This window comes from Sciurus vulgaris (assembly GCF_902686455.1).
Source record: "Sciurus vulgaris genome assembly, chromosome: 9".
Lineage (NCBI taxonomy): Eukaryota > Metazoa > Chordata > Mammalia > Rodentia > Sciuridae > Sciurus > Sciurus vulgaris.
Genome location: NC_136469.1, coordinates 73,223,216 through 73,235,573, shown reverse-complemented (window position 1 = coordinate 73,235,573; position 12,358 = coordinate 73,223,216). Strand labels below are relative to the sequence as shown.

General features: G+C 38.5%; 1 protein-coding gene across 1 annotated transcript in view; it reads right to left on the bottom strand.

The window, feature by feature from the left end:
* SPARCL1 (SPARC like 1) overlaps positions 1-12,358 on the bottom strand; it is a 37,788-nt gene that overhangs the window by 4,287 nt on the left and 21,143 nt on the right. Inside the window, exons 3-10 of the mRNA XM_079153268.1 lie at positions 10,584-10,730; positions 9,221-10,204; positions 7,568-7,640; positions 6,743-6,861; positions 6,250-6,370; positions 4,780-4,916; positions 2,065-2,213; positions 1,320-1,468 (exon numbers count right to left, since the gene is read on the bottom strand). Of these exons, the coding sequence (XP_079009394.1) occupies positions 1,320-1,468; positions 2,065-2,213; positions 4,780-4,916; positions 6,250-6,370; positions 6,743-6,861; positions 7,568-7,640; positions 9,221-10,204; positions 10,584-10,730 (1,879 nt within the window). The remainder of the gene's footprint in view (positions 1-1,319; positions 1,469-2,064; positions 2,214-4,779; positions 4,917-6,249; positions 6,371-6,742; positions 6,862-7,567; positions 7,641-9,220; positions 10,205-10,583; positions 10,731-12,358) is intronic.

The window sequence follows — 12,358 nt, the reverse complement described above, 5'->3', positions numbered from 1 at the left end:
ACTCTGGGGACAGTCACATCCCATGTTGTAAGCAGTACTGTGGTGAGGCCCATATGGTGAGGCAGTGGAATCTGCAGATCACCAAATGAGTGAGCTTAGAAGCAGAGCCTTCTGTTCTAGTCAAGCCATCAGATGACTGCCATACTGGCTGACAGCTTGATTTCATACTGAGAGATACTAAGTTAGAACATCCAGGTAAGCTACTTCCAGATTCCTGATCCTTGAAAATTGTGAGAAATTTTAAACTGCTAAGTTTAGGGTAACTTGTTATGCAGCATAGATAGCTAATACACAGAATTAGGTGCTTATGTGATTAGGCATTTTTCATTATGGTTGTGTTTATTTCATAGAATGATATTGTAGGGGAAAAGGACTACTCTTTTGGTTGACCTATTAATCAATAAACAAGAAACAATAATCTCTGTTAGGCCTTCCTTATGCTCTTAGTTCTTTCCAATTTCAAGGCTTTCTATATCAGCATGAAGAATATTTTTAAAGTATTGGCTTACCTCTTTTTGGAAAATTCTGACTTTGGATGAACTTACTTTTCTTTACTGCTTGATTGCATATTCATCCTACATCTGTATCATACATATATTCCTAAAACCTCTGCTTTAGATGTTTTTGATGTTTAATGTTGATTTACATTCTGTGAACAGTTTCAGTGCTATCTTTTTGGAAATGCTTTATAACTTGATTATTGAAAACATGCTTGCTCATAAAAGTCTACTCTAACTTAAGGAAGTAGATTAAGACATAACCCAGCATAACAAATGTCTAAATTTAAATTCTTCCATTGCAAGAGTAGAGAAAGAACCATTTGATCCCTCCTGCTTCCTAACACACCAATCACTGAAGATGTAGGCATGAGCCAGTTTAGGATTAAAGGAATAATATCTGGTCACAATTTGTGATGTAAGATCCAATATTTAATTAATAATGGATTCTAATGTGTCTTCTGACATCTCTCCTTGTCAGAAGCAGCCTTGCTGCGCATGTATGAGTTTGAAAAGTTTACCCAATAAAGAGATAAAATAAGTTATAGAGCCCTCTGAGACTTGGCACAGCTTTCTGGATTCCCATAGTTTCTTAGGCTTATCCAACTGCTGAGAATGCAATGCATATTCACCCTTGCTCTGAAAAGCAGTGAAAAATGACCTTGCAATGACAGTCTGTGTATGAGATGGTCCTGTCTGGGATATGACACCTCATTGCCTCTAGGTTTCTTTTAGAACCTACAGCAGGACTTCTCTGTTAGACCTTCAGGGTTTATTTGGGAAAAAAGGACATCATTCTCCTTTGGCTGATGATGAATTTACCTTCTTTAATTCCAAAGCAGTGGCCCCACTCCTTCAAGGTGATGTGCTTATCCTTGTTGGGGTCACACTCCTCAAAGAAGCGGGTTATGCAGTGCTCCATGGGCACCAGGGATGCTCGCAGAGGAGCAAGCTCAGAATGTGTCAAGACTCTGCAAGGAAATAAATGGCAGCCTATTAATTGAGTGACTTGTGTATAAAGATTTAAATCTTAGGATCACCAAGGACAGTTTACTTCCACAAGGTTGCTGTGTGTGCCAAATAAACAGTACACAGATAAAAAGTCTAAAATGTTATAAACAATTTTGTGGGTGAGATGGAATGTCAGTACCCAATGTATGTCTTCAGTGGGAACTGTCCTCCCTTCATCCTAAATCTAGAGCATACGTAGAGTCACACTTGTATTGCCTCATTCCAACCCCTGGCTATACTTGATTGTTCCATATGTGGGCACTTGACCCATGTTGGGCCAGTCAGATTATCTTGAGAATTTAGAATCAAGAATGAAAAAGCTGGAGGAGTTTCTGTGGGAAGGTAGATCTTAGTATATAAATGTGGGAGCTGTACTGTAGTCATATTCTCTTATTTTCAAGGCAATTTTGTGTTTTAGACTCCCAAACACCATTATTTGGTATTTAATTGTTCTAAAATGGAGCCAAAAAATTTCCCAATTATATTTCCTTTTCCCTTTCACTAGATATCATTATATCAGAGAGTGACCTAGTAATGGGAAGGTAGAGTTTTTTACCTGTCTGTAGGGTGTTGGTCAAGTTCATTAAACTGCCAGTGCACAGGATAAACATACATGTGGTAGTTTTTCTTAAAGTCCCTTAAGAGAAGTTCAATGGGATGGTCCCCAGCCAAGAGTCTCTTTTCATCCAGATAAATTTTCTTGACCTGTTATTAAGAAGGGAGTAGATTGTCAGAGCATCAGACAAGTGTAATGGAATTGCCACTTGTTCAGCTTCGCTTGAAGAGTAACAGTGACGTGACAGAGGAAAACACACTCAGGCATCATGTGCATCAAATTAATGCCTTCTAGTCAATACTATAGCCTTCCTTAATCTACACAGAATAACAGCTGATGTAAGAAACTTGTGGTTTTCAAAATAAGTTCTTTTTGAGTTTTTCTTTTAACCAGTAACACTTCTTAAAACTATGAGAAGATTTTAATGAAAAGAACTGAACTGACTTGAGCAAAATTTTTGATTACTTAGTGAAAAATTCTGCTCCTTCTACAACTGATATACTTCATTCTTCATCCCCTATGTGTTCCATCCAGTGCCTGGTTAGTCTGCTTAGCTCTGCTTTGTGGCTGCCTGGCTACCCCATTGAGATTCCGATTTTCATACCTAATACTTGAAAGGCTATCTGTGAAAATGTATTAAAGAGGGGTGATCAGAAATTATCCATGAGCAGTGCATATGAGACTCTCAGCTTGTGACATTACCTATTATTTCATTGAGCAATTGGAAGTAAACAGAACTTCCACCTGTTCCCATGCCTAGCTCTCCCAGCGTTCCTCACTGTTACCAGTGATGAACTTCCTGTGTTCCTGTTCTGAGCCTCACCCTTCTCCTCTGCCTGAAATACCTCCTCAAGAAAACCCTCTAGAAGTTGGGCACGTTCTTTGCTCTTCATCAAATCCTCCTTACTAGTTTATTTGTAGAAACATACAATCATCCTCTGCCATCTCTAACTGGTCGACAGGACGTCGTGAACTCACTTTCTCCTCCAGTTGCCACTTCATTTCTCCTTACCTCTTTCCAGTAGCACTCCTTCAAAGTATTGCCTATACTTGTTGCTTCTACATCCTTTCTCTTAGTCTCTCTTGAACGCTGTTCGTTCAGACTTCCTTTGCCTGGATCCACTCTGCTGCTTGTGTCAAGGCCAGTTATGACCACCATATGCTAAATCAGTGACAGTTAATGCACACCCTCCTTCTTTAATCTTTCTTCATGTTTTAAAGCACCTGACATATTTTATGCATGTTTGCTGATTTGATATATTTGCATAGGTTTATATTTACATACATATGTTTATACACACACACACACACACACACACACACACACACACACACTTATTTGTTTGGAATCTGTCTCATCAGCTAGAATGTGGGCTTGTGAAGGCAGAGATTTGTTTGGCTCCTTGCTGTATCTCTGGTACTTAGATCAGTTCCTGAAATCTAGGATATTCTCAATAACTCTGATGAAATATCTGGAATTAATATTCTTCACTTTTTAAGCTTAATATATTGTTACGGTTTAGATATTTGGTGTCCCCCAAAAGCTCATGTGTGAGATAATACAAGGAGGTTTAGAGGTGAAATGATTGGGTTATGACAGCCTTAACTCAATCAGTGCATTAATTCCCCTGATAGGGATTAACTGGGTGGTAACTGTAGGAAGGTAAAGTATGGCTGGAAAATGTGGGTCATTGGGGGCTTGCCTTTGGGATTTATGTTTTGTTCCTGGAGAGTGGAACTATCTCTCTCTCTGCTTCCTGGTGGCCATGTCCTGAGCCACTTTCCTCTGTCATGTTTTTCTGTGTGATGTGCTACTTCATGTTGGACCCAGAGCAATGTAGTTGACTATCTATGAACTGAGACCTCTGAAACTATGAGTCCTAAATAAACTTGTCAATCTCTAAAATTGTTCTTATCAGGTTTTTTGGTCACAGCAGCAATAAAACTGACTAAAACATATCACTGGCATTATGAATAATAGATTTTCCTTATATATCTATATCACGCAAACAAAAAGTCAGATTTAAATATGTTGGAGTTTATTCTAATTTGGATCTGTAATGTCTCCCAAAGTTCATGTGTTAAAGATTGGTCAGCCTGTGGCACTACTGGGAGGTGGTAGAAGGTTGAAAAGGTGGGACCAAGTTGTAATCCCTCTGTCATATGGGAGGATATTGGGACTCTGGGCCTTCCTCTTTCTTTTTTTGTCTCCCAGTCCAACATGAGGTGAGCAACTTGCTCTACCACATGCTCTATGTCATGATGTGCCGCCTCACCACAGAACTGAGAAACGGTGGGACCAATTGATCATGGACTGGAACCTCCAATACTACAAGCTAAAATAAATCTATCCTTTTTAAGTTGCATTATCTCAGGTATTTGTTATTGTACAGAAAGCTGACAACACATGGCCTGGTTATACAGATGCTGAATATATGGTAACTTTGCTCAACCATGCTGGCTCTAGGTATGAATTAAAGAGCCCGGATTCAAAGGCCATTGCCCTTTCAGTAGGAATAGGGCAGTTTGACAGTGTCCCAAACCTTGGCAGTATGAATAGTGACCACTACTAGAATGTTAATCCCTGTGGGATAATCGTGTGTGGGAGGCAGAGTGGGCTTCTGCCGTTGAGTGGAGGTGGGTAGCTGCCACCATATCTTTTTTCCTCAGGCCCTCTGGACAGATCCTTAGGTAGCAGACCCGTGAATAACTTACTTTACTTCTTTGCTTCTCATTTAGATAGCCAGCATGTTTAGGGTTAGGTTCATAAAGCTGCATGAGGATATTCTTGAGCCAGTCTCTCATCCGTAGAGGAAACTGAGCCACTTCAAAGTCCGTACAGGCAGGAATAGCTGTTATAAGCAGAAAACACACTGTGATCTTTGGGCACTAGTTCTGCCTGTGGCAGTCCTCATAACAGGAAGCTGGATAACTTCTGGAGACCTCCGGGGCATCCTCACTGCCCCTTCATTCAGAGGTCCTTAATTGTGGTGGCACCACAGATTTGCCTGGTGTGTTTTAAAAACATATCAAATGCCAGACTCCATTTGAAGAGATTCTAATTATTCTAATTTGATTGCTCTAGGGTAGAACCTGGACATCAGGAGTTTTAAAACCTCCAAAAGTAATTTTGGTGTGCAGCTAGGGCTGAGAATCAGTGCTGCAGAACCAGAGAGCAGGAATTTAGAAAAGGAGGTCACAAGAGCTGTTTACTAGAGGATGAGAGGAAAAGGGACGGCTTAGGCTTCGTTTACACTATGGTAACAAGGAATGCTAATTCTCCATGGTTTAAAGAGGCAAAAGCTTATTTCTCCATCCTGCTACAATTCTAGTACAAGTTGGTAGCAGGGTTCTGCTGCTGCCTCCCTGGGGCTCATCTTTGGCTGCTACCATCTCAACATAATACCTCCAGGCTTGTGGTGGTAAAGAGAGCAAACGTGGAGAACCACTCCAGCTCTGAAGTGCTTCTGCCCAGAATGCATATGGATGATTGATTGTGCTTCATTCCAGTGAACAAAGCGAGTCATATGACCACACCTAACATCAAGGAGTCTGGCATGTTTAATTCTCTTGAGCGTCTGCAAGGAGAGGAGAACCAGAAACATGGGTGAGCACTGCCAATGTGGAGAATCACTTATCTGTAAGGGGAGCCAAACACAATTGAGAGTATCCTGGGGAAGAAAGATAACTTAAAAACAAGACAAAACAAAACTAAAAAAACTTCTGGAAGAATATGTTGTCATAAAAACTTTTGATAACATCTTAAATTGGGAAGAGGGCAAATAATTTAGTAAAATTCCAGTATCTCATCTCTATTATTTATTAAAATTCCAGTATCTTATCTCTATTAATGGATAACATTATCATAGTGGTTCTGAGCCCTGGTTGTGTATTAGAATTGTCTAGGTTACTTGAAAAACAAATGAAAAGGCAATGCCAGGGTTCCAACCCAGTTCAATTAAATCAGAATTGCCTGTGGTTAAGACCTGTGAATTCTTATTTTTTCAGGAAAAAAAAGAAAAAAAAAAACAAAAAAAAACCAATCTCCCCAGTTGATTTAAATTTGCAGCTTGAGTTCATGACTATATTAGCCTCATCTTATTTGCATATGTAGGATTCAGTCATGTACAGATTCACCCAAAACCCTCCCAGAAATGGTGGTTGGCAGAAGGGATGGGATCTTACATTTGCAGGCTCCAAAATAATCCAACTGCAGTTGGTGTCCTTTTTTGGTTCCCTCCAGTCTGCACTTAGTAGCAAACAGATGACAGGAGCTCGCATAGGTCTGGTTGTCTGTGCCACAAGCCTAGGAAAGACAAGTGAGAGAAAAAGTTGATAGACCCTAAATGCTCTTCCGAGAGTACTCTGCTCCTGAAAGCTCACAGGGTGTCTGGTAAATGGTGCTGTGCCAAAGATGTGGTCAGGAAGGTGAGATTATTAAAATTGCTATTCTCCAATTTGGTGTCAAACTATATTCATAGCCTAAATGCCACGGTTGTCTTTTTATGGAACCATTGAAATACTTTGATTTTTCTGGCATTTGTTTCTATTCAATGTCACTTCAAATATTAGATTATAAACTGTGCATCTACCTTTTAAAAAAATTCAATGCAAACTACTTTCATTCAAATTCCTGGCATTTTGGCGTGTCTTAAGGACTACTTTGATGAATACTTACTTGGTCAAGGGGTTTTGCTGGAGGACAAGTTGCTGGATCTTGGCAAACGCAGTGGGGTTTTCCCTGTTGCTCTGCTTTGCAGATGTGTCCTCTTTTGCACTGGAAGTTTACACAAGAATCTAACAGAAAAGTTTGAACAGGAAACGTGGACTCAGCAAAATTGAGCATATAAATGCAAATTTATGTTAATAAGGCAGGAATTTTGAAATTCTGAAATTTGAAAATTTAAAAGCAAGAAAACATTAAGAAACTGCTTTAACTGATGTGTTGATTTCCAGATGGAGCCTTCTGGCATCAAACTTTTATATGATTGTTTAGCTTTCTTGCAGCCATTTGGTTTGGTGATGTAAAAAGAACAAGCAGTTCTTCTTGGCCTGCCTAAGATGAGCATAGTCTGAAATATATAGTGCAGTGCTATGTGAAATAGTTAGAAGTTAAATGAACCATAAGAATTTTATTGTGTTGAAATCCCAAATGTTTGTGATTAGGGTAGGAATTAGGCCCTTAGTTCAGTATGGAATCTAAATTTAATAGTAAGTTATGGATTTGAGAATAAATAAGGCAGAATTAATTCTCAGAAGCAAAAAGAGATAGAGAAAAGAATTCTAGCTGTGTACTGTATCTCAACCGGACTTTCAGTTTGTAAACACATTGTTTCATAGTTTATCAAATAGGCACAAGATAATATCAACAATTTATGGGAATATTTCCTAGGGGAGGGATGGGGAGAGGGAAATTTCTGGTCATGAAATGAGGGACAAACCCAAGGTAGCAGACCACATCTCTTCCTTGGGATGGTTACAAACAGCTGGTTCAGGCACGTACCCACACTGTGAACCCCCACATTGCCTCCACTTGAAGCGTCATCTTCGTTTGATGAGCTGCCTGCTTTCTTGGCCTTTAAAATAACGAGAGCAGAAGTTACACTCTATTAAGAGGAGAGTTGTTACTTAATTGTATTCCTACTGTGTGTGTCTTCACAGAGTTTTTTTGTGGTCAACTAATGTCAGATCTCAAAAAGGAAAACAAGTCGCAACTGCAGAGATAGAGAATAACCTTTGGAGAACAGAACCCTTCTCTAGCTTCAGCCGAATTCAGTGCCATATCTGGGGGCATTATGTGATAGAAGTTAGGATCTTCTCTTTGGATTTGGGAAAACACTAGCAATGTGTTATTATCTTCTGATTCTGTAGTTAAGACAGCGTTACATCATTAACTTCCATCAAGTCGATAAAGCTTTTCTAGCAGGATTTTAAAATGTAAGAAAACTCCTATCTTAGAATGGCAGCAGAGTTCTCAGTATTCGAGACTAGTTTCGAATTTCTCACCAAAAGCTGTGCCAAATCCTTCAGATGGATGGCTGCAAAGTTTTGCACAAAAGCTCCAAATGATTAAATAGTCAAATAGCAATATACTTACCCTTGCTCCCTGCTGCAATTTCTGGATTCTCATTTTGGTATGTGTTTGCTTAATAAAGTAGTACTTTTAATTTTTACAGCGGACTCAACAAACATTGCTGGCTCTCTCCCTATGTCAGAGGTACATTGTTTGACACTGAAGCTTCAATTGCAACGCAACATGGCACCTGCCTTCAAGACATTAGAGCTGTGGCCAACAACATCTCCTATTTTTCAGGTCTGTCAGAGCCTATTCCAGCTAGCCCCAGGCACTTTCAACCTTCATCATCTGCATTTCCCGCCCCAGAAAACCATGCAAATCTAGTTGGTCTGTTCGAAGGACTGACTGGATGTGGTGGGAAAGTAATGCCTCTCTAGCATCCCTCAGCCAAAATAGATTCCCTAGTTACTTAATTTCAAATGGAAAAATTCTGAAGAATTTTCTTTAGATGAATAATGATGCTCCTTTCATTAGCTTAGTCTACTTGCCTATATCATTTCTCCATTCCTCTGTTATTCCTTGTACCTCTCAAATAACTTTAGGGAAATCCAAATAAAACAGGTGCTCTCAGTCTAATAATGGAGATGGACAGAAAAATAAATAATTGTGCAGGTTGAGCATCCTTAATCTGAAAATTTGAAATCTGAAATACTCCAAAATCCAACACATTTTGATCACTGATATGATACTACAATAGGAAAATGCCATACCTGACTTCGTGTGATGGAATGCAGTCAAAAGGCAGACATGCTAAAAATATTACATGAAATTACTGTTAGGCCACACATATAAAGTATGTATATGAAACATAAATTAATTTTGTGTTGAGACATGGGTTCCATCTCCAAGATATCTCATTGTATATATGCACATGTTCCAAAATTAAAAAAAAAAAAAAAAAGAAATTGGAAACACTTAGAATCCCAATTATTTCAGATAAGGGATGCTCAACTTATCATCAGTATTTTAGTAATATACTGATAGAAATACTCACAAGAGACTGTGAGAACACAGAGAAAGGTCATGGTTACTTATTGATAACTAACTTTCCTGGACAAGCATCGTTGTAAATAGTCTCACCTCTTGGTAGACTTCAGGCTCACTGGTGTCTACATGCTCATTCTCATGTGCTCTTTCTTTCCGCTCCTCATATTTGAGATGGTAGGAAATGGATTGAGCTCTTTCAGCCTCTATAAAGTCCTGGCTTGGGATGAAGTCGTCCTCACTTGCACTTTGCCTGGGACCATCATTACCTACATCATCAGTCTCATGATTTCTGGGCATGATGTTCCCATCATCAGTAGGTTCCATGAACAAAGCCTGAGAAACAGTCTTTTTATCCATGTCTTTGTGCTTGCCAATAGCTTCAAGACCCATTTTTCCTTCTTGGCTCTGCCATTCAGTATCTTGAATGTGCTTATTGATGTTTGATGCATTGTCCTCTTCTGCTTCTGCATTGGAGTTATCCTCCTCTTGTTCTTGGTTACCCTGCCCAAATTCATCCTGCATTTTGCTTACCTGAGTTGGCTGATTGGACTCTTCCAAAATATCATCAGATTTCTTACTGTCTTCCTCTTGCTTACTGTTAGAATTCTCTTCAGGAAATTCTTTCTCCCATTCTTGGGTATCATCAGGGCTACCAATTTCCCCTGGCTCTTTTTCCTCTTCCTTTTCTTCATTGGGAGTATTAGAATCCTGCTCTTGGTTTCTCTGATCCCTTAGGTCTTGGCTGTGTGTATTGTTCTTGTTCAACTGATGATGTGGATCACTTATGGGTTGTTCTTGGTTTTCCTCTCCCTCTGTGATGTTTTCTTGTTGGTTAGAATCCACAGAATCAGAAGCAGGGAAATCAGTGCTCTCAGGGAGGTTTTTCTCTTGAGGCTCACTTTTATCTTCTCTGAGATCCAAGCTACCCTCGGTTGGTGAATACTCCAAATTCACACGTAAGTCACCATCGCCATCCTCCTCATCCTTCAGTCCTAGCTCTTGGCTGTGAGTCTTGTCCTGTTCTGCTGACTGTTCATGGTTTTCCTCTTTTGACTTTAATATTGAAGATGTTTCATCCTTAAAAGGAAAAATAAGTGTTTGTTTTTTAAACAATTGATAATGTAATCATATTTACAATTCCTAAGCTAACCTTTAATATTCATCCTTCTTTTTCTTCACACATAACTTGTAAATGTATTAATGATGTTCTTCACATTATGTGGCCACAGATTCAACCTGAACTTGAATTTTGTCAAGTGAAACAATTATATAGCATGTTAGCCCAAGGAGTAAAACTCATTAATCTTCATATCTTCTAGTGATTGGAGGCAGTTGATGTGATCATCACATTTCAAGAATCTAAACTGAGGACATGAATAATGTAGTCTCTTTGACCATGATACTGAATCTTTTCTAGAAATAAGCAATTACATAAATACAACAATGCTATTTTTACCTTATGGTTGGGAAGGTTTTCCCTGGATACTGCAGCTTCCTTTTCATTTTCTGCAGCTTCAACACTTGCACTGGGAATTTCAGTATTGTCTGGTATTACTGATGTTTCAGTTGGTTTGGAATGATCAGATAGAAACCTTGCATTTGTCTGAAAAAATTAAAAATTTGCTTGTGTCATTCATCTCTAGGTGCCAATTTAAAAAATTTATATTACACTTTTGTTATCATCATTATTAGTAGCAGTTTTGCTCATTCAGAGCATTGCTAAGTGATATTTTGTAGAATATTTGAGAATACAACAAATGCCCAGAATAATGTTAAGTTAAAGCAAAATTCCACTGTTAAGAAAAAGTTACATGTGAAGAGATTAGATGAAAACCATTCAATCAAAAACCAAACAAAAACTGTCAATAATTATGTAATGATTTGATAATTCAATAATAATTATTTCTGAGTTTTGGAATTATTTTTTGTTTTTCAAACTTTTACAATACATTAATACTTAATAATTTTGAAAAGAATTGTTTTGCAGAAAGATGGAATCAAATAAAACTTGCCATAGGATATAGTATTGTTCATTTCCATAACATTTAAGGATTCACTGAAAATTAACAGAAAAAGTTATAAAACTTTTGACTATCAAGTTTTTAACACTGTTGGCCTTAATATCCATCAGGAAGTCTATTAATAAAAAAATTGATCTAGAACTAATTCAAAGATTGTGTGAAGTAGAGCACCCAGTCTAGTAGAGAAAGGCAGCTATGGATTATTTCCATGACAGAGATGGTGGTGTCTGTTTCTAGAAAGACCGGGGACTAAGATGGAGGGGGGCAGTGATGCATGATGGGAAGTTGAACAACTGGACTTGGAGGGTAAGAAGCTTTAAATCTTAACTGCCATTTACTTCCTATCCGTGGTTTGACAAGTTGCTAAGTTCTACCTTGCTGTCTCAAGGCGAAATGAGCATAAATATCGAGTAAAAGTTGTTTACATAAACTGTTTTGCAAATTTTGAGGAGTTATCCAGGTTAAAATTCCTCATCGTAATATCATGTGGTGGTAATGATATGAACTGTTCAAATATCTGAGGCAGGTATTTGTCATGGGATCTCTGTTATAGAGTTGCTGTGGATGCTTAGCAGCTGAGGTAAGTGTAAAACTCAGAATACTTGTATTGGCTCATTTTTACTTCACTAGCAGGTCCTTTAGTGCTGTGTACTATAAAATGATCCATGGGGTACAAATCTGTTTTAAATTTGGTTTGTTCTTTTGCTTCTTGTCCCCTTTATAACTAAGAGGATTAATAGTTTTCATAAAAGTTTTGAAAGAAGTCATAAAGAAGTGGGCAGAGTGCTTATCCAGTGTGCATGAGATCCTGGGTTCAGTCCCCAGCACTGCCACCACATTAAAAAAAAAAATGTGAGGATCAAGGAGAAAGAAAGGTGACTATTTTGATGAATTGCCAACACGGGCCCTCATGAAAAGCAACAGATGGGGGGGATTTGAGGTTTTTTAGTAGATGACTTTCCACTGCTCTCCCCATCCGCAAGATCACACCTCCCTGTAGCAGGAAGAAATGTATAAAAACCATGGCAGCTCATTTTCTTTCATAAAATATCTGGTAATTGAAATTATTATATCCACATCTATATTTATTTAACATTCTCTCTGGAAGTCTCCTGACCACTCAGAGTTCACTTACCTCTGGAGAATTCATGCTGTGAGGAAAATGATACAAGATTTTTTAATAGCTCAAAACTATGAAAAGATATTTAGC